We start from the raw sequence: 21,306 nt of genomic DNA, 5'->3' as shown, positions 1-21,306 counted from the left end.
CTGCTGAGGAAGGCACTGAGGAGACAGCCAGAAGGCATTCTGCTTCAGGAGCATTTATTTATTTCTGCTTCAGGAGCATTTATTTATTAGTGATGTTGGCATGGGCAAACTGGAACAGCAGCTGCATTTTTCCAGTCTGTTATGAGCAAGACCAGTGCAAAGTCCAGAGATTCTGTTCTCTGTACCAAAGGAGTTCCCAATCTCCAGAGAGAAAAAGTCCCTGGGCCCCTGTGAACCCAGGAGCTTTGCTCAGCCCAGTGTAAGGGAAAGCAAATCCTGCAGGCAGAGCTGAAGCTTAGGAAGAGAAAGAATTACTTGTCTGAAACAAGAAAAACAAATGTGTGTGCCAGACAGAGAAGGGAACAAAAGGAAATTAGATTTTCTTTCTTTTATTATACAGGATTGTATGTACAAGGTCACCTTTCTCCCAAACATCAGCATCACAGTCAGTTCATAGCAAAAACTGCAGCTCATCTCAGCCTAGAAAACAGCTCTACAGTGGCTCAGTACAACACAATGGAGAAATTGTACAGGAACCAGAAAAAGGAAGGGGAAAGCACAGGGAGAGGCTGAAATCCCTTCAGCCCCTCAGCAATCAGCTGAAACTAAGAAATGCAAAGAAAAAGTTGTGCTTGAGAGCCATGCTTCTCCAGGATGGCCCTCAGAGGGGGGGAAGGAAGCATTGCCCCCAGGACCTGTTTTCCCCTTCACCCTTCAAAGAGAGATGAGGTCTGACTGAGCAGAAAGCAGGAGTCCCCTTCAGAGCCTCCAGACACCTGGGGAGCAGAGCTGGTGGGTTTGGCCAAGGAGAAGGTGTGGACACTGTTCTGGATCCAAAGCACTGATGGGGGTGGGTGTGTTTTGGAGGGGCAGAGGGGAGGTGGGCAGGACACATCTGACCCCAATAAAGTGCTGCCTGAGCTTCAGTCCCATCTGCCCCTGAATGCAGAAACTCTGGGTAAGCCCAGAAAGGAGAATGAAGAAGAGAAAGGCTGAGAGACCTCTGCTCACAGGACCTGGATCAAAAGCAGACTCTGGGTAGGCAGGGGCGCTCTGGGGGTACCCACTGGTACAGTCTCGTTGCACCCAGGGTGGTGCTGGGCACCCCTGCCAGCCCCAGGCTGGAGCTCAGCCCTGCAGCCAGAAACAGGACCCACAGCACAGCCCTGTCCTGCTGGGTCAGGGGGAGAACCAGAGAGGTGGGGTATGAGGAGACCTGAGCACCCTGGGGAAGGGCCTGGAGAAGGAGGTGGTTACATCCTTCCCAGGGAGCAGCTGGTCCAAGAAAAGGGTCTCCTCCAGACATGGTTGCACCCCCTCATCCTGCAGAGATGTGCTCGGCTTTCACAGTGGAGACCAAATGACTGAAGATGATGCAGGCTTTGTTTGTTCCTGCTTGGGGTCACTTGCTCCTCTTCAGGCAGTGTCCCTTCCCCTCTCTTTAGGCAGCTGCAAGGAGCAGGGCAGATGCAGCAGCAGCCTCTCCTTTCCACCAGGAGGTGACTTTGTACCTGCAGCAGCTTGTGGGGCAACAGAGACCTGGGAGGAGGTGACCACACAGCTTACACCACAGCCTCTTCCGTGGGAGAACACCCATTGTCCAAACTGAGACAGTACTTTTCCCCCAGTTAGCAAACACTCTGCCTCTCACCCTGTGTGGGCAAAAAAAGGTCTGTTTTGGGTCAGGCTGAGTTCTCCCTCCCCTGCTGCAGGTGGCTCCATAACTCCTCTGACACACGGGGGGGACACAAACGCTCCCCGCTCGCCGCTCAGCGCTGGGGTTGGGTCGGGCAGGGTCAGTTCTGCCTCTGCTGCCTGCAGAGCTCCGACCCCACTGCACGGGGGAGTGGGAAGCCACTGGGATTATGAGTTTCTTTGTCTTTGCTTTACAGAGTTCTCTTTGTCTTTGCTTTACAGATGGGAGCGAGATGTCGGGCCATGTTTCTCCTTTGAATGCCAGGTAGAGATGACAGCAGCACTGGGATTCAGCTTGTCTTGCTCAACGTGCCAGGACAGGGTTTAGCCTCATGCTTTCCTCACACTGGTGCTCACTGCTCATCTGAAGGGGCTGCAAGGAAAGGAGAGAATGGGGAGAGGGTAAAAAGGTTCATGATTGGACCTCAGAGATTTGTCGTTTAGGAAAGGGAGTGAGGGGCTGTTCAGTGCTAGGAAAACATCAGTGGGAAAGAGCATCTTCTGGAGCAGCAACTCCTCCCCCCAGCCTCAACCCCAACATGAATGAAAGCTTCTGCTCAGCATCAGCCCCAAAATAGGAGAGTGAGCTGTACCTGGTTACTGTAGTCTGGCATCCTCCATGTCTGTGTAATGGCTGTTCTCCTGGGGGGAAAAGGGAACCAGAAACAGGCAATCACCAAGTGTCCCTCCTGCCCTGCCTGGGATGCTGCACTCCAGGTGTGGTGACCTGATGGTACCATGGGGTGGCAGAGCAGTGTCAGGCTGCTCAGCATGGGGCAGGAGGGATGGAACACAGCTGAAGTGGACACCAGGTGCTGTGGGTTCTGGCAGACACAGCCCCAGGAAAAACCAAACGTTGCTCTCTGGGTCCTGATGCTGGAAGGGCTCTGCCCAGCAGGCCTGGGATGTGTGAGTCCCTCTGGGATTTTGAAGTCTGGCTCCTGCTGAACCTCAGAAGGACTGGGAGGAACTCGGGGCCACCTTCCCTCAGGTAAATATCAGGTGTCTGATCTGGGCTGCCCCAGAGACAGCACCTCTGGTGGGCATGTCCCAAGGAAGCCCCTGGGCCACCACACTTGGGCTGGAAGCCTCATTTCTGCACAACCAGGTTAAGCCCAGCACTGCCACAAGGTCCCCTGTGTGTGTCTGCACAGCTCATGCCTTGCTGCAGCACAGGGAGAGGTTAATTTGGGATCTCCAGAGGTGCCTTCCAACCCCACACTTTGATGATTCTGTGGTATCCAGAATAACTTCAGGCAAGTGAAAGTCCCCTCCCAGAGCCCTTCTGCACAGCAGAAACATCAATGGAATCAGCTGCTCAGGGGCAGCATCTCTCCTCCTGCACAGACCCAATTTTGTGGTGAATATTTTGAAGATGGAAATGGATCTGGGTGATGTCTGCAGATGTGAGGAGATGGGAAAGGAAAAGGAGCCCAGCTCCAACCTCACTAGCAGCAGGGTGGTGTACAGGGCACTGGAGGAGATAAAGAGATTTTTACAGTCAAGGAGACCAACAGGGTCTTTGCAGAGACCCAGCAGGGGAAAAGCCTCAGGACTTGGAATGCATGAAGAAGGGAGAGCTGGAGACTATGATCCAGGGAGCTGTGGATGGGGACTCCCAGGAGAGGGAAGTCTGGAGGCTTGTGACTTCTGGCAAGAGAACAAAGGTTCCTTCTCTGCAGTTACCAAGCAGGCAGTCCCCTGGGAACAGGCTCTTCAGGAAAGGCAGGAGAGGTGGCAAAGAAAGAGCTGAGATGCACAGGGGGTTGCCTCGGAACCTGTGACGAGTCAGCTGAGAGCTTGTGGTGAGGATCAGGGGAGAGACCAAGGTGAGTGACACCATGGCAGGCACCTGATGGACTCCCCATCCTTGGGGTGGGTGGAGGAAGCCCCTTGATTGAAGGCATTTGTACCCCTGGGGACTTCAACCCCCCTGACACTGCTGGGAGGGCAGCAGGGCTGGGTGCAACCAACCCAGGAAATCTCAGAGTGTCAAGAAGCATTTCTTGACACATCCAAGTGAGAATCTGACCAGGGGAAGCATTGTTCTGAGCTGCTGCTGATGGCCAAAGAAGAATTGTTCAAGGATGTGAAGCTGGAGAGAAGTCTTGGCTGCAGTGACCATGAGACTGTGAAGCTGAATACCAGGAGAGAAGTGACCAAGAAGTGACCCAGACAAAGAGAAGAATAAAGTCCCTGAAATTAAACAAGCAGATTTTGGGGTTGTTTAGGGATTTTCTTGGCAAAATCTCCTGGGAGATGGTTCATCTGTCTGGAAGCACAAGCAGAGCCTGCTCTGCTGGGTCAGGGAGGTGTCCCAGGAGGTCAGGGCTGAGCTTTTTTCTAAAACTCCACCCTGAGGCATCCCTTGGCTTATCCATGGAATGTTCACAGGAGCTCTGGTTCACTCAGCTCCCAGGAGCCATCTCAGAGCTGTCTGAAGGGTACAGGTAGGATCCAGACCAAACTCCAGTTGGAGCTGGAGGATCCAGCTGGATCTCCCCCACTTGTCACCATGGTGTTCACAGCAGGGAAGCCTCTGTGCTGGGTTCTGCCCAAGCATTGGCAGGGCTGGTGCCAGCACATGGCAAGACATAAATCATGTCTTTCCAACCTGAGACAGATGGACTCCTCCTGCTTGAACTGAGCAGACTCTGGGCCAGGCAGGTGCTCAGCCCAAACAGAGTTAACAGTGTTGTGTGAAGCTATCAGTGAGAACCCAGCACCAAAACAAACAAACAAAAATATCTGGCTGGGGACTGAGCTGATCTGAGACCAGAACTGCTCAACACAACAGAAAATCTGACTGCAAATCCACCACTTCATGCTATACAGATCTGCACCATTGGGGCACAGAGCCCCATCCATCCCTCCATCCCTGCTGGCTGTGTGTCAGGGAGCTTCCCTGGAACAGACACCTCCCAAGGTCACCCCTCCAGGCTGCAAGATCCCCTACCTGACTCCAGGCTTCAGGGAGTTGGGAAGTGACAGTTTTTGCATGTATGTAACATTTCAGATACACGTAGTAAGGTTACATGCTGGTCTTTGTATCTCACATTGTGTAGTAAATACTATTGACTGCCAAGCCATCTGTGCTTGTTACACACCTAAATTTCTTGATTAGAACTTAATACCCTGTGAGATAAGACCTGAGTGACCTTTTCTCCTGCCACTCCACTGCCCCAGAGCCCAAGGGAGAGATGCTCTTAGGGACTGGTGTGGGCACCATGTCCATGGGCAGCAGAGGGTGAAGTCTGCCAGGCAAAGAGATGTGGGATAAAGGAATCACTCCCCAGGAACTGGGAAGACTAAAAAGCTGTTCAGTGCTGTAAGGTCAGGAACAAAATCTAAAGGATGTGATTCCTGTGAATTGCCTTGCAGTGTGCAAGGGAACTCCCCAGCAGACAGACTGCACACTGACCTGCCCCATGCTGGGCACGGAGGAGTCTCTGATGTTGGCAGGAAAATATTTCTGATCTCAGTGCCACTTTAGGACCAGGGAGTTACAGAAAATAGAGAGGGAAGGGAGCTGAAATAGTCCTCTTGTTCCTCTAGGCTTAATGAAGAACAGTCACTGCCAGCAGATGTCTGCCCACTCTGTTTTCTTATCCCACTAACAGCAGAAAAACCAAAATTTTTTTTTGTTGACAAGCTGTGTGCTGCTTTATAATCATTAGCATCAAGTTTCCCCCTAATTTCTACCATCTGTTTCCCCTGATGTAATTCAAACCTGGCCTCCCTTATCCTAAATGACACAGAGATGGAGACCAGCTCTTCCCTTTCTTATTTACAGCCTGTTATGATGTCTCCCCTAAATCATCTCCTCTTAGATTCAGCAAGAGCCATGGACCTCAGTTAGGAGGCCCCAGAAACAGAACCAGTTGGAAGACCCTGTTCAGCCCCCTGACCCAGCATGGCTAAGGGGGAGCAGAGCAGGAGACTGCAAACAATCTGGAAAGTGCTTTTTGGCCATAGGAAAAGTGCCATGCAGGTGCTATGTGGTGTGACAACCCCAGTCAGGAGGGGTGAGGAGGAAGGGGATCAAAGAATTACAGAAGGAGGGGTTGGAAGGGCCCTCTGGAGATCAGCCAGTCCAAACCTCCCTGCTACAGCAGGTTCAGGAGGAGCAGGCAGCACAGGATGGTGCCCAGGGGGCTTCTGAATGTCTCCAGAGGAGACTCTGATGCTAAGATGCATCCCCACATCTGCTGCCCCCAGTGCCAGGGTATGGAGGAGCAGAGGTGCTGCTGGGGACACTCAGTGCAGGCTCAGAGGGTGCCCCAAAAACTCTCCATGGGAGCTGAGCCAGCCTGGCAGCTCTCTGGGGCTGGGGTTCCACAGGAGAGGGGGCAACCAGTGCTGCCCTTCTGCCCCAGGGTTTGTAAGAACAAGCTGTGAACAGTCATGGGGTTTAAAGACAACAAATTTCTTTTGAGAAAGGAAAAACTATTTTTCTGGGGGGTTTTGGTTAGTTCCAGTAAAACTGTGGTCTCTTACTGAACTCCTCTGGCTGGAAGGTTTCATTACCCAAACTCTTACCAGTTCATCTTCACACTCATCCCGTGCCAGACCTTCCTCCTCCCCCTCCTCCCCATTCAGTGGCTCCTCTGTGTTGGCTTCTGCTTCTGATGCTGTGTCCTCTGGGGACACTTCACTTTTGCTGCCCTCTGCCTTCTTCCGTACCTCTGGGAGAGCAAGAGCCAAGGCACAGGGATCAGGGGCTGGGGGAGCCCACAGCCTGACCATGATCATCCCCCAGCCCCCAAACCCAGTTGGAAGGGAAGGAATGGATCTGGGTATTTGTCTGCAATGGGAAGTTTTGCTGATTTTTGACAAAAGGAACCCGGGAAAGAGCAGAGCAGAACAGGTCCTGGTTCTGCAGCCCTCTGGAGTGAGTCTGGGAGGGAGAGGAGAGCAAAGGAGAAAAGAGAGGAGAGGAGAGGAGAGGAGAGGAGAGGAGAGGAGAGGAGAGGAGAGGAGAGGAGAGGAGAGGAGAGGAGAGGAGAGGAGAGGAGAGAAGAGAAGAGAAGAGAAGAGAAGAGAAGAGAAGAGAAGAGAAGAGAAGAGAAGAGAAGAGAAGAGAAGAGAAGAGAAGAGAAGAGAAGAGAAGAGAAGAGAAGAGAAAGAGAAGAGAAGAGAGAAGAGAGAACAGCATAGGAACAGAGTAATAGAGAAAAAAAAAGTCAACTGAAGAAATGCAAACTCTGTGACCAAAGGAAAAAAAAACCACCACCCTTATAAATTTAAAACCCAATGCCATAATTCAGTCAATTTTGGCATGGAATTTTGGCCTGTGATTCCATGCTGAGGGCTGACACTACCCTGTTGGAGCCTGAGGGATGTTCTGAGCTGTGATGGTTTCAAGGTCAGCTCTGTTATTGGCCTGGGCTTGGACCAACCTCGAGGCATCTGCACTCATCCAACTGACCTGCAGACAGCTTCTGCTCTTCAGCAATCTGCTCCAGTCGGCCCAGGAGAGCATCAATGTTGGATTTGATCTGTGTCAGCTCAGTTTTGATTGTCTGCAGCTCGCTGCACTTCACTTGGGAGGAAGAAAGGAAGCAAGAAAAGCTGTTTAGTGCTGGGCAGAGTGGCTGAAGAGCCTGGCCCAGGTCCCCCAGGGTGATGCTGATGTTTGTTGCCTATGGAAGGAGTGGTGGGAGAGGTGCACAGGGCACCCTGCTCAGCCACTGGGCTCAGGGGGGGTAGGAGAGGCAGCAACCTGTGTGAGGAAAGCTGAGGCCACTGTAACACCATTCCACCTGGAATATTGTGTCCAGTTCTGGGCCCCTCAGTTCCAGAAGGACAGGGAACTGATGAGAGCCCAGAGCAGAGGCACAGAGATGATGGAGTGGAACATCTCCTGGTGAGGAAAGGCTGAGGGAGCTGAGGGGCTCTGCAGCTTGGAGAGGAGGAGGGGTGAGCTCAGTGATGTTTATAGACATGTAAAGGTGTCAGGAGGATGGAGCCAGGCTCTGCTCAGGGATGCCCAATGACAGGACAAGGGGTAATGGGAGCAGGCTGGAGCATAGGAGGTTCCACACAAACATAAGGAAAAGCTTTTTCCCTGTGAGGGTGACAGAGCACAGCACAGCTGCCCAGGGAGGGTGTGGAGTCTCCTTCCCTGGAGACATTCAAATCCCACCTGGATGTGTTCTGTGGGCCTGCTGGAGGGGACCCTGCTCTGGCAGGGGTTGGGCTCCAGGATCTCTCCAGGTCCCTTCCAGCCCCTGCCTTTCTGTGACTGTGCTCTGGGTGCTGTCATGGGTCCCCAAAAGCCCCCAGGTGCCGGGTGCTGGCACCAGGCTCTGGCACACTCAGGTTGCATTTCCCTGCTGCAAGGTGTCTGAAAAACCCACGCTTGGGCTGTTGTTCCATGAGTTTTGGGTTGGGTTTTTTTTTAATTTTTCCCCTTGGGAGCTCCTGTTTCTGTGGGTGCAGGGCTGTGGACAGGAGGTCCCTGGGCACCCCCATCCCCTCCACAGACACTCACACTTCAGCCGGGCCGAGCTGCCGGCGATGGCGGCCGAGCGGGCAAAGAGCTTCACGGGCAGCGCAGCCTTCACGCGCCGGACCAGGGGGATGGTGACCCGGGGCCTCTTCACTGGGACCACCCTGGGCACCGGGGAGACCCGGCCCCGGTAATCGAAGAGCCTGGAGCACGGTGGAGAAGGAGAGGAGGGGGTGAAGCAGTCCTGCAGCATCCCCGGCCCCGCCACGCTGGCCTCGGCGGCACCTGAACGGCCCCGCCATGAGCTGCGACATGGCCTGGGCCTCCCACCCCATCACTGGGACTGAAGGATCCCCCACATCCCAGAGGGAAGATCCTGTCCCACAGAAAATCCCTTTGGCTGATGCCTGCTCACCTGTCGTAGAAGTCGTCCCTGTAATAGTCATAGTCGAAGTCATAGCCACTGCAGAGACAGTCAGGGTGGCACGGGTTAATCACTGCTGGCAATTTATTATTAATATTATTATTGTTATTATTATTCCCTCACTGGCTTCTGAGCCTCCCAGGTGCTTTATTTATCCCCCCCCTGCAGAACCTTCCAGCTGGCAGGATGTGCAGACCCACGTGTGGCCATGAGGGTCTGCAGGGAGGGGGCTGAGCCTGGGAAAGGTCTGAGCACAGGGGATGTTGGTAATCACAGAATCACAGAACCATCTGGGCTGGAAAGGACCTCTGAGACCCTCAAGTCCAACCCTTGATCCACTCCCCCCGTGGTTCCCAGCCCATGGCACTCAGTGCCACATTCAGTCTCTGCTTAAAAACCTCCAGGGATGGAGAATCCCCCCCCTCCCTGGGCAGCCCATCCCAATGCCTCATCACCCTCTCTGCAAAGAATTTCTCCTAATATCCAACCTAAACCTCCCCTGGCAGAGCTGAAGATGAAGCTTCCTTAGATATTAGGAAGAAATTCTTATGCCCATGGCCTCTTGTCTTGTCTCTGCCTGGGAGCAGAGCCTGACCCCCCCCTGGCTCCAACCTCCTTTCAGGGAGTTGTAGAGAGTGATGAGGTCTCCCCTGAGCCTCCTCTTCTCCAGCCTCAACACCCCCAGCTCCCTCAGCCCTTCCTCACAGGACTTGTGCTTATCCCAAGCAGAATTAAAACCTAGAATCTGGGGAGCAGGGATCAACCTTCTGACCCACCCAACCTGCTGAGGAGCTGAAATGGTGGCTACCAGGTTGTGCCATTGGTGGTGGGACAGCTGCCATGACACTGCCCATATCACTCCCTCCTGCCACTCGTACATCAGGATGGGGACCATGGCCTGCTGCCACCCTGGTATGGTTTTTATCCTCATACCCTATGTAACTGTTGAGGAGAAGTTGGAGAAATTGATTGTTTATTAATTTAGCATCTTTGCTACCCACCACCATCCCTGGGGGTATTTAAACAGCACAGGAACCTGGTCCTTTAGTGGTAAACTTACAGGTCTGATCAAAGGTTGGACTGGATGACCTTGAAAGTTTCTTCCAACCAAAGACATTCTGTGATTCTGTGATTCCAAGTTGTTCAAATCCCTCTCCCCCCAGCAAGCCCCTGCTCACGTCCTTTATTCTTAGGTTTGAACTGCAAATGAACCCACAGTGGGAGCAATGGGTTTCTCACTCCCTGCAGACCCAGCAACACCTCTGCCTGCAGCTGGGCCCTCATGGGGCAACGCAATCCAGGTGGAAAGAAAAAATTAAAACTAAGACAACAGAAGAGAGTGATGGGGAAAGGGAAAGAGGCTGGGCCAGGAGAAGGTGGGGCACGGGAAGGATGAGAGCTCAAGGATGTAGCTGGGGTTAAATCTGGTGAGCTGCCTCCTAGGGAAGAAGGGGCAAGAAGAGAGTTTGGCCAGCCAGGGTGGGAGGTGGGAAGCGTGGCTTAGAGCAGAAATTCCAGGCTTGCTGCTGGAACTCCAGGCTGCTGCTTCTATGTCCAAAATGAGATTCCCTTTCCCTCCCCCTTGACCTTCTCATTGGATTTGCAGCAAGGCAAAGCCAAACCCAACCTTTACAAAAAAACATGGTATGTGTTTAACACAGCATTTCTAGGAATTATGGTGCTGTGATTTTTGAAGTCTAACATTTAGAAAAATGGATGGTGGTTGGGGAAGCTATAACCACAGTTGGCTGCAAACCTGGACTATGTGTTTTCCATGATCATATCATAAGTTCTGCTGGTCCAGATGGCAAAGTTTAAACCTGTCACCAGTCTGGGAGGAAATATTGCTGAAGCTCAGAGAAGTGCAGTTCTCTGGCCCATATTTAAGCATCTCCATATCTGTGGGAGGAAGCAAACATGTCTTGTTCCCTCTCTTTTTGCATCTATGTGGCAGCCTGGAGGTGTGAAATCCTGATCTTTCCAAGAGAAATGGATGAGGAGTAAATCAAATGCTCCTTACTGCACCATGTATGGAATGAACTGGTTTGCATTATGGCCACCAGCACCCTGTAAGCACCCTGTAAGCAGAGTATATGCAGCTAAACAGGAAGATCTGGGTCATCCCCATTTCCACACATCAGCATGGGAGATGTGCAGAGCCTGTGACCCCTCACTGGTGTTCCCAGGGAAGCCAGGGGGCCAAAACCTGGTGAAGGGCCAGAGGGGGGAGGAACAATCAGCCTGGTGAAAGCTGCCATGGCCCAGCCCAGAGATTTGGGGAAGGTCTCAATAGGCACCTTGGGGTGGTGGTGGGAGGGTTGCTGAAGCTCTGCAGGGTTTTCCTGTGCCAGAAGTGTTGCCACCTCTGAGGTTTCCCATTTGTAGCATGCTTTTCAAACCACAAGCTTTTCACTTCTCTTCCCTCTCAATTTTTTTCCTTTTGTAGAAAAATCTACAGTTCTCTCATGATTTCCCTTTTTTTTTTTTTTTTACACCCACCTAAAACCCTAATACTGATTTTAGTATTTACTTCCAAATCCTGACTCACTGCCCCCATCCCCACACCATGAGACTGGCATAAAAATAATAATAATTTTTAAATAAATCACATATTGGCATAAAAATTATAATAATTTTTAAGTAAATCACATTTTGGGATCCTGTTGCTTGGTTTTGTGTTCTTGAACCTGCACAGTAAGCCCAAGTTTTCCATTCTGCAACTTCAGGCTCAAGAACTTAATGAGTTTCCCCTATACTGCCATGGCTCCAGACTCAGGGTCTGGAGGTTTTCAGTAAAAACCTTCACTTGTGAATATCTTTAAAGTCTCTAGAGGTGGCAACAGTGGCACTCAAGGCTCACTGACATCTGGAACACCCCACATCTCCTACAGACCTATTCCATGTCCCTCCTGTTCTCTCGACCCCTTGGTCCACAGCACAGGTTCCTTTGGGGCTTTCCTGGCCACTTCCTTGGTCCACCTCCACTTGCTCCTCCAAGGGCTTCCCACTGTCTTCTCAGCCTTTCTCTGTCATCTTTCTCTTGCCCTTTTCTCCAGCATCTTTCCCTAAATTATCCCTGCTCTTCCCCAGCTCCCAACATTTGCCACTGTGCCCCATTCCTTCTCCCCAGCTGAAGGAGCTGGAGCTGGTGGAAATGCTCCTCTTGGTACAGCTCTTCCAAGACCTCTGATGTGGTTAAAGCAGGTACTGCCCACCCTTCTCCTGTGGTCTCCAGGACCCACATAGCTCACAGGTTGGACCATGTCCAGGTAGGGTCCCACAGTGTGTTGGCCAACCTTGGATCTGCTGCTGAGACCTCTTGGTGGCTCTTGTCCCTAGCACTGGGGGGTGTTGCAAAGACCAAGAAGCCCATGGGAGGAGAAGATCTGAACGTGGAGCAGCCCAGAACTGCCTGGGGCAGGGGCCAGGGAGCTCATGGCCCAGCCAGAAAGCAAACACCAGCCCAGAGACCTTGGAGCAGGAAGGTGCCATGGTGGAGTCCTACCTGTACAACGTGGAGGCTGCTCTCTTCAGCCCTTTAGGTCTGTTGGGTTTAGGTTCCCCAGCCATGTTGATATCTGCAATGAACAGACACACAGCTGTGACACAAGTAACAAGTGACAGAACAAGAGGAAACGACCTCAAATTGTGCCAGGAGAGATTTAGTTTGGGGGGATTAGGAAAAATTTCTTCCCCAGAAAGTGTTGTCAGGCCCTGGCCCAGGCTGCCCAGGGCAGTGGTGGGGTCACCATCACTGGAGGGATTTAAAAGCTCTGGAGATGTGGGGCTGAGGGACATGGATAAGTGATGGACTTGATGATCTTAAAGGTCTTTTCCAACCAAAATGATTCTATATTTGTGTGACTCAGTAGGTCCATGCTCACTGGCAGCCATGGAGCAAGGCGAGCTGTGCACAGCCCTGCCTGCAGCAGAAACTAACTCCTCCCACCACCTTTCCTCCTTCTTTCAGTGTGTTTGGGCCCTGCTGCACCTCAACAAGAAGGTAAATACGTCCTTGCACTCCTCAAGTCCCTTCCTTTTCCCTTACAAAGTTCCTGACTGTTTGGTTTTGAAGTCAAGGGCCCCACACAGGGTCTGACTCCCCCAGAAATTCAGGATGGGCTTCCCAGGAGAACTCAGTGCTGTTATGACAAAGCATGGATAATGTATATAAATATAACTGCTTCCAGCTTAGCTCTTGCTCCTTCTGGAACAGAACTGAAGGTGAGGCAGGAACAGCCAGGAATCCCTGTGGCAGTGCTACAAAGCTACAGAAGGTGCAGGCACATGGCTGCAGCCACCCCAGCTGACCTCAAGGGAACATCTTCTGCCAGAGGAGGTGGGACTCAGATAGTCCAATCCACCAAGGAAATTTCTCCTCTCAGTGCTAAATGTGTTGTTGTTTATGAGAACACAGCCAATTCCATGGAGGCTGCTGAGAGCCTGGACAGCTCAGGTGGAGTGTGGGATGAGCTATGGGGAGCACGAGGCTTCACCTCCTCTTTACTTCTTGTCCCAGCAAATTCCCTGCTGGCTTCTCCAATCAGCCCTAAACTTTTTCTGTTCTTTAGGTCCTTCCTGTCTTAGATACGTGCCAGACCACAGGGCACAGCAGCTCTGAGCCAAGCACCCCAGGATTTCTTTCTGCAGAGCCAAAGCATCATTAACATGGGGCTGGATGTGGGCTGCCCCACAGCACTGGGACAGGTCCTTGTGCTGAGCTGGTGGCACAAGTTACAGCTCCTGAGCTGCAGGTGGATTTGGAGGTGTCCATCTGAGGCTCAGGATATTGGAATAAAGCCTGGAGACCAGATCCACTGTGGAACTTCTTATTTCAGACTGCTATACCAGGAGCAGGGCAAGGTGCAGCTCCAAGGTGCTTTGCCAGATGCCCAATGACCACTGCCTGACCAAAACAGACTTGGATGTAACAATTTTTCATTAAAAATATTGCCTCCAGATCCAATTCTCAGCTTTGAGCTGGTGACAAGAGCTTCTCAGTGTGTGAAGCTTCAGTGCAATCTGCAGACCAAGGATGCAGCTGGGAGGGTTTGTTGATCATTTCTTATCACACAGAAATGCAGATGAGACACTGATGTTATCTCATTCACCATCAGCTGGCTTTGAAGTCTGAGCTGGTCTGAGTTAGGCTGCCCCATCTCCTGACAGACAGAGGGTAATGTCTGGTTCAGAAGGGGAACCAGGTCCTTACCCACACTTGTTCCTTCACACCAGATCAAGGACCTGGGATGGTTCAGAATTGTTTTACCTTCTACAATCCCAGCCCATAATGTGAGTGTTTGGGGCACACAGCACGGTACTGAAATGCCCAAATGATCACGACCAGTCTCACTTCTATCTCCTGCCCTCGTGGGACCCAGGAGCCTGCAGCTCCTACCTGAGCTGTGCTGCTCTCCTGCTCTGCCATAGCTCTGTCTGTGCCTGGCCCTGAACCACACTGATCCTGACCCCCTGCCTGACTTCCCAGCTTGGCCCCACACCTCCTGCCTGACTTCCCAGCCTGGACTCAGACCCTCCCCATCACCACCCACCTCCTCAGCCATCACCTGATGGTCTCTGCCCTGCTCACCATCCTCAGACCCGACCCCGCTCTGCAGCTCTACGTCCCCCTTCACACTTTGGGCCGGCCCTCCCTCTCCCACTGCTGCCAGGAGCATCCCCCCCGTGTTTCCCATGGACACCCCAGTCAGAGGAGTCACTTACCCAGGGTCTGTCCTGCCAGCACACGGCCATTCTCCCCCAGGACAGCAGCCCGTGCGTGGCGCTCGTTGGAGTACTGGACGAAGGCATAGCCCTTGTGCACGGAGCAGCCCACCACCCGCCCGTACTTGGAGAAGATGCTCTCCACATCTGACTTCTTCACCACGGCCGTGTTGAGGTTGCCAATGAAGACTCTGGAGTTGATGGACTTGGGGTCGTTCTTGTTGGTGATGTTGCTCGTCTGCACCTTCAATGACATCTTGGCCACCTGGATGGAGGAACCGGGAGTCAGTGAGAGGGACACAAAGGGGTGGGAGACTGGGGGACAGATCTCCCAGAAAGTCCGGAGTGAGGGAACCAGCTCCTCAACTTCAGCGAGGTCCCAAGGGCAGGGATCCATCTCTGTAGAGCCCCCGTGTGCTGGGGGGGTGATTCTCACAGCCCACAAAACACTCCTGCTGGAAGCCTATTTCTGAGGCTGGCACTGGGTGAGTTGGTTGCTTTTAGGGGACAGAAGATTTAAATATGTTTTACATCTAAATAAAAGCTTTAATGCTGCTATAAGAAAGCTTTTTATTCAATTGTTTTGTTTGAAAAAACTTTAAAGTCATCCAGTCCAACCATTAACCCAGCTCTACTGAGTCTGGTGCTTAGCCAAGTCCCTCAGCACCACATCTACACAGCTTTTAAATGACTCCAGGGATGGGGATTCAACCCTGCCCTGGGCACCCCGGGGCCAGGCCCTGACAACCCTTTTGGGGAAGAAATTTCTCCTAATATCCAAGCTAAATCTCCCCTGGTGCAACTTGAGGCCATCTCCCCTTGTCCCATCACTTTTACTTGGGAGAATAAAACCTCTCCTCATTCACTCCAACCTCCTCTCAGGGGGTTGCAGAGATCCAGAAGGTCTCCCCCCAGCCTCCTCTGCTCCAGGATCAACAACCCCAGGGCTCTCAGCCCCTCCCCAGCTCTGTTGCCCTTCTCTGAACATGCTCCAGCCCCTTAATTTCTTTCTTGTCATGATGGGCCCCAAGTTTTAACCTCCCCACACAGCATTACAGGTCAAAGGACTGCTCTTCCCAAAGCAGTTTGCATTCAGCTCATTCCCACCTTCCTGGGATTTCCCCCTCTGAGCAGCTCCTGGCCTGGACCAGCTCCCACAAGACTCCTGGGCAGCATCACCCCCCTGACCCCCACATCCAGCTGGGAGGGGATGTGAGATTTCTGGATGCAAAGGGAGAGCCCAAGGAGGTGAAGCAGCCCCTGGGCTCCTATCTGGTCCCTGCGCCCCGCTGCCCACTTGTGCATTTCCCAGCTGGGTTTGGAGCTGAATCTCCTGCAGACAGGAGGGGTCACTGTCTGCTTGGGAATCACTGAGAACAGCCACATCAGTTCCCAGGCCTGCAAGGCAGGATGCTCCAACTTTCTTGCCTGGGTTATCCCATGGGCAGTCCCTGGGAACAGGCACAGGACGGCAAAGAGGAGCAAGAGATGGGGCTGGAAATGGTGACATTAAAGTCAAGCTGCCTGCTCAGGTTTCTGCAGCAACAATCACAGCTGTCCAAAGACATCAGTTTGATTTTCACCTCCCAGAAACAAGGGGGGGAAGATGCTCTGGGCTCACTGCTGAGTGGTTTTTAACCTTGGGAAGGCAGCTCAGGGCTGGGGTAGGTGTTTCAAGATGCATCTTGAGGTGCCGCTCCTCCCCATCCCCTTCCAGCAGCACCCATGGGTATTCCAGCAGCACCCACAGGTATTCCAGCAGCCAGGGCTATGCCACCAGGGTGTCCACAACCCCAGGCAGCCTGCAACAGGGGACACACTGCTACCACAGGGCCATGGTGTCCCCTCTCCAGCAGTCCCCAGCACCCAGGCATGGGGCAAAGCTAAAGCACTGCCAGGCTTGGGGACTTTGCCTCTGTGGGCTCAAAGCCCAGGCTGGTCTGAGCAGTTTGGTGCAAGGTGGGGACAGTGGCAGCTGCCTGGCTGATGGGTGCCCCTCCTGTGGTCACCCTGGTCCCCAGGACCTGGCAGGCTCTGTGCCCACAGCCCAGGCACTGACACCAGCCCCACATCACCCTGGCAATCTTCCTGACAGCCCTCCCCAGGCTGGCACAGCTTGGGAAAAAAGCCACAACATTTCCTGGTGGGCTTTTTGGGGCTGCACCCAAGCTTTCAAGATGCCAAAATCCTCCTTCTTCCAGAGCTTCCTCATGGGACATCAAATCTCTGGCTGCTTCCATCTCCTCTTAACCCTGTTTGGGGAACAACTGCATTACCCCCCCTCCCTCTGCCTGCTGAGCCCCATTTTGGCTCCTGGGGTGACAGAGCTGTCACCCTGCCCACACTCCCATCCAGTCTGAGGCTTCTCCCACCCCTTGCTGCCACTGGCTCTGCATCACCAGGACTTGAAACTTCAGCCCAGCATGGGGGTAAGGTCTGGGCACTCAATTCCTTTCATCACTCTTGGGGATACCTGGCAGGGCTGGGGGAGCAGGGGGAGGAGGCAATGGCACACGAAATCTCATCTGGCTCTAACCCTGTGACTCTAATAACCTACCCCTGAGGCTGGAAATGATCTCCCTGCTAAATCCAATCCAGAAATAGTTGGGCTTTGTCTGAGTCTGGCTTGTTGTATTTTCCCTTTCACCTTTACAGATTAAAAGAGCCACAAATTTTGGTTTTATTACTTTAAAAACAATTTGTGGCAGACACAGTCTTCCTAAAAACACTGGAAAAAAATAACCAAAGGACAGGACTTGTAAAGGCATCTAAGTGAATTAAATTCTCACATCTTTGGCAAGGGGTCCCAAACCTCTTTAGGTTGCTCCAGGTTCCAGTCTCCACAGTAACACTTGTTTAATGACTTTTATTTTAATATGTTTTTGTTATGCAGCCTGGAAGGGGTTCAGAAGGGAAACTGTCCCCATTCCTAGTGGAGAAGTGATGAAATGGAGGAAGAGCCAAGGCTGGTTTTACCTCTTTGGTCACTTAGGGTACCAAGCTTGAGCCTCAAGGACTCCTTTAGAAGAAACCCTAAGTATCTGCACAAAGCCTGGAGGCTGCTCCTGGATGGCAAATCCCCAGGAATCTCCATCCTAAACCCACTGGGATCAGCTGTGTGGGACCTTCAGAGAGGTCTCCTGTTGGGTATCTGTAGCCAGGTGGCCTTGGATGGTCTTGCTGCCCAAGGACATGTCCAACCTGTTGTCACCCGTGGCTCTCCCTGCCTGGGGTGTTGCAGGATAGGGAGCTCAGGATGTGGCCTTGCACTTGGTGACTCCTGGAGTTGCCAGTCCTGAGGCCCTTGTGTTTTGCTTAAGAGCAAATCTGCCCTGGCACCTCTTCCACACACATTAAGCTGTCACATGCACATCCCTGGCCCTTTCCACTCCCACTTTTCCAGCCTTGCTTATCTGCCAGAGTTTATCCGAGTCTCCAAACCATTTCACTACCTGCCCATGGACCTCTTCTGCCCCAGCCCCAGTCCCTCCTCTTGTCACTGGGCAGAGGATGAGCCCTGGGACCTCCCCACCCAGCCTGACCTGCTCTGGACTGCCATGTCCCAGTCTGGATGCCAGGATGCTGCAGGAGACCCTGCCCAAAGCCTTCCTGAAGTCAAGGTGGACATCACCCATGTCATGTGCTTGGCCACACACTTTGCCACAGCAATGAGGAGGTGGCACCTCTGGATGTGCCATTTCCAGGTCCAGCCCAGGTGCAGGCAGGCAGGAGGAATGCTCTCCTCCTCAAAATAAAACCCAGCACCCAAATGAAGCACAACTCTGGTTTCATACCCCATGGAAGAAGAATCTTCCCAAAGCCTCACTCTCCTGGAATTTCCCCAGCCTGGATCTCTGCCCAGCCCAGCAGTGCCATCAGGGTGCTGAGCTCCCTAAGCCCATGCAGAAGGGATGGGGGTTCAGCTGGGCAGGGGAGAAGAAAAAAAATGGCTGGAGGATTTGGGTGGGATGGGGGGATAAAGGGGCATAAACCATGTGTTTTCCCCCAAATCTAGTGGGCTGCAGGTGCAACATGAGCCAGCTCTGCTGCTGCCAATGGACCTTCCACTCTGTGGCTGTGCTTTAAAAATAAAAGGTGGATGAAGGTGAGGAGTTTCTCAAGTGGACACTAAGGTGCCAGAAGGAACTTCACTTGGAGAAGGGCACCTCCTAAGGCATCTCTTAAGACATGACCTTAGCTGCCATGGAGGTGGAGGAAGGGAGGGCCTCTCCCAGGTCCCTGCTCACCCCTCTCCACTTTGCACTCTTCTTGTCTGGTTCCTGGGACCTTCCCCCATGCTTGGACCAGCATCTGCTTGTCCCCTGTGCTCCCCTCTCCACCCCACCTGGGATGCTGGCTTGTTGGACTGGGGGGTCCAATAAATCCTGTGGCTGTAGAAGGTGGAGATGGGAGAAGTCCCATTCCCCACCCATTGTGGGGACTGGTGTGGAATGGGGAGCTCAGCATCCACCTCCCTCCATAAAACCTTTCTCTTGGCTCCTGGGTGGAAGTCCTGGTGGCTTCAGGGCCATCTCAGGACATCCCAGGTCTGTGTGGGAGCTGTGCTAATGAGAGATGAGACAGAGCCACCAGATGGCAAACCCAGGGTCAGGCAAGGTGATGTGCAGGCCATTGGGAAAGACCTGGGAGGAAGCCAAGGAGGACCCAAGGTCTGCAGATGGGATGCTCTCCAAGTGCCATCTGCCCCCTGACAGCTGTCCCTGCCCCAGCAGGGAGTGTCCAGGACTGAGCTGAGACCCTCACACAGCTTTGCTCTGGGGTTTGGGCACCATCAGTGATGCCTCCATTTAACAGGCAACATGCACAGCTCATTCTGCAGCTTATAAAACATTTGGCACTGAGTGCTCAAAACCTCTGTACAAAGAGTTCCTCTGCTGCAGCCCCTGGAGAAAACAGCCCCCTGGGCCTCTCTGTCCCATCCATTCAGTGTTTCTTACACATTTCACATCACTTATCAGCCCCCTTATTGTAACAGCTGGAAGAGGACATCTGAATCACCTCATATTCCTATTTCATGCTCTGCCTCACTGCATTCCAGCAGAACACTCTGTGTTGTGCCCAGATGAAATCCAGCACAGCATCAGCTTGGTGGCCCTTCCAGATGAAACCTGGGAAGCACAGGGACTTCTCCAGCCACCATCCCTTGGAAACACCAGGTGACAAACAGTGGGCATGAGTCAGAGCAGAGTTATCTTGGAGAGACTCTGCTTAGAAAAACAGACACAGCAGAGACACCAATTACTGGTTACAGATTAATAAATATCACTGCCTTCAGCAGATGCATTTTCACAGCTATTATTTTACCTTTCAGCTCCCACAACAGCAACAAGACAGACTTGAGTTGGAAATGGGAACGAGACAAAATGCAGCTAGTAGTGATCCCTGGGCACAGAGAAATAACCTTCACCTGCAGGGCCCCAGAGAACACCAAGGACAGATTAGTTTGAATGTCACTGGTTTCTGCAAGGGAAACTGAGGCCCAAACAAGAGAGGTAGGAGGTGGAGGGGTGTGTGCCACCAGCCTCACCAAAGGTCATAATGACACCTCCCACTCCCAAGCACCCCCAAAGACAAAGGAGATTTCTGGAGACTCAAGGATGGGATGCTCATGAGTTCCTTCCTATCTCCCACTACCTGGGCAGGGACCTCACAAGCTCTGCAGGGGACAGGAGTTGAGTCACACCATGGTGACCCCAGAAAAACATCACCTGCACCCCGAGGCTCTTCAGTTATCCTTTCACCATCATCCCTGCAACCTGACCCTACCCCAGGTCCCAGTACCACTGCTCTCCACAGACTGACCACCCCACCATGCATGGCACAAGGAAACATTCCTGCTGCCACCAGGCAGAGAAGGAAACACAACACTTAACCAACCTTTATCCCCCAGAAAGCCAAGGATGCCCCGTGCCATTTCCCAGAGGTGGGGAGGAGGTCCCACAGAGCTCCTGTCTGCCTGGACACCCAACAACAGAGTCCTCTCCCCACCATCTCTTCTCCTCTCTCCCTAGGACAGCACAGATGGAAACAACATCACAGTCCCTGCTGCCACCCAGGAACCCCTTCAAAATACTGATAGGCAATCCAGTAACAGCCCAAGGCCAGAGCTGCTTTCCTTGATAAGCTGTTTTTCCTCCCTGCTTTAAGTGCCTTACTTCACAGATCAGGTGTTTAATTGAGAGCCAGGTGCCTGAACACCCCGGGGGCTCAAGCTCAGGGGTGAATTGACAAAGAAGATGGCAAAGAAAAACCACTGAGCCCCAGCACTCTCTCCTGCAGACAACTCCTTATTTCAGCCTGACAGCAACACACAGCTGGGCTCTTCTTGTCCTTCTCTCATCCTTGCTCACCAAAGGGAAGATGTTTTTCATCCTGTCCCCCATCTCAGCCCAGTAACAAGTTTTCCTAATTGGTGGCTTTCCACTGGGATCCAGATCCAAGAACCCCAGACTGGTTTGGGTTGGGAGGGACCTTAAAGCTTCCCCAGTGCCACCCCTGCCATGCTCAGGGACACCTCCCACAGCCCAGGGTGCTCCAAGCCCCATCCAACCTGGGCTGGAACACTGCCAGGGATGGGGCAGCCACAGCTTCTGGGGGCACCCTCACAACAAAGCATTTCCTCCTGAAGTCTGCTGAATGCCAGCTGAAGACCTCATGCAGGAAGCTCTGGTGCAGGGCAAAGGGACAAATCCTGCCAAGACTGGGGAAAAATTGGCATTTGGCTGAGAAAAGCCCCAGCAAACCTGTGTCTTCCATCAGCCATGGAGAAAACCCCACTCTGCACCACCTCACTGCTTGCTGGAGGCTGCTCCTCTGCTTCCAACCCAAACCTTTAACATCTGCACATCTTTCTTGTTTTTTCAGGAGGCAGGGGAGCAGCTGCCATGCCTTGGCAGAAGGAGATAGGGATGGGTGGCACAGAGTGAGTGAGTGCCCTGGGCAGAGAGCAGCCCTGACACTGGGCTCTGAGGCCTTCCTGACCCCAACAACA

At 52.8% G+C, this 21,306-nt stretch overlaps 1 protein-coding gene across 3 annotated transcripts in view; it reads right to left on the bottom strand.

Moving 5' to 3' along the window:
* Nucleotides 1-373: 373 nt before the first annotated feature.
* Nucleotides 374-21,306, bottom strand: part of RALY (RALY heterogeneous nuclear ribonucleoprotein) — a 109,061-nt gene continuing 88,128 nt past the window's right edge. The window contains exons 3-10 of one of the 3 annotated variants that reach the window (XM_030463200.1): nt 14,295-14,559; nt 12,076-12,148; nt 8,562-8,609; nt 8,189-8,349; nt 7,124-7,237; nt 6,235-6,380; nt 2,289-2,337; nt 374-2,059 (exon numbers count right to left, since the gene is read on the bottom strand). In XM_030463200.1, the coding sequence (XP_030319060.1) occupies nt 2,293-2,337; nt 6,235-6,380; nt 7,124-7,237; nt 8,189-8,349; nt 8,562-8,609; nt 12,076-12,148; nt 14,295-14,550 (843 nt within the window). In that variant the 5' untranslated portion in view covers nt 14,551-14,559 and the 3' untranslated portion in view covers nt 374-2,059; nt 2,289-2,292. Of the gene's footprint in view, nt 2,072-2,288; nt 2,338-6,234; nt 6,381-7,123; nt 7,238-8,188; nt 8,350-8,561; nt 8,610-12,075; nt 12,149-14,294; nt 14,560-21,306 lie in introns of all 3 variants that reach the window. The other 2 variants (XM_030463199.1, XM_008501245.2) reach the window with 2 other exon arrangements.

This window comes from Calypte anna, chromosome 20, assembly GCF_003957555.1.
Source record: "Calypte anna isolate BGI_N300 chromosome 20, bCalAnn1_v1.p, whole genome shotgun sequence".
Classification (NCBI taxonomy): domain Eukaryota; kingdom Metazoa; phylum Chordata; class Aves; order Apodiformes; family Trochilidae; genus Calypte; species Calypte anna.
The sequence above is the reverse complement of the archived record's forward strand: the minus strand, read 5'-3'. Positions and strand labels throughout refer to the sequence as shown.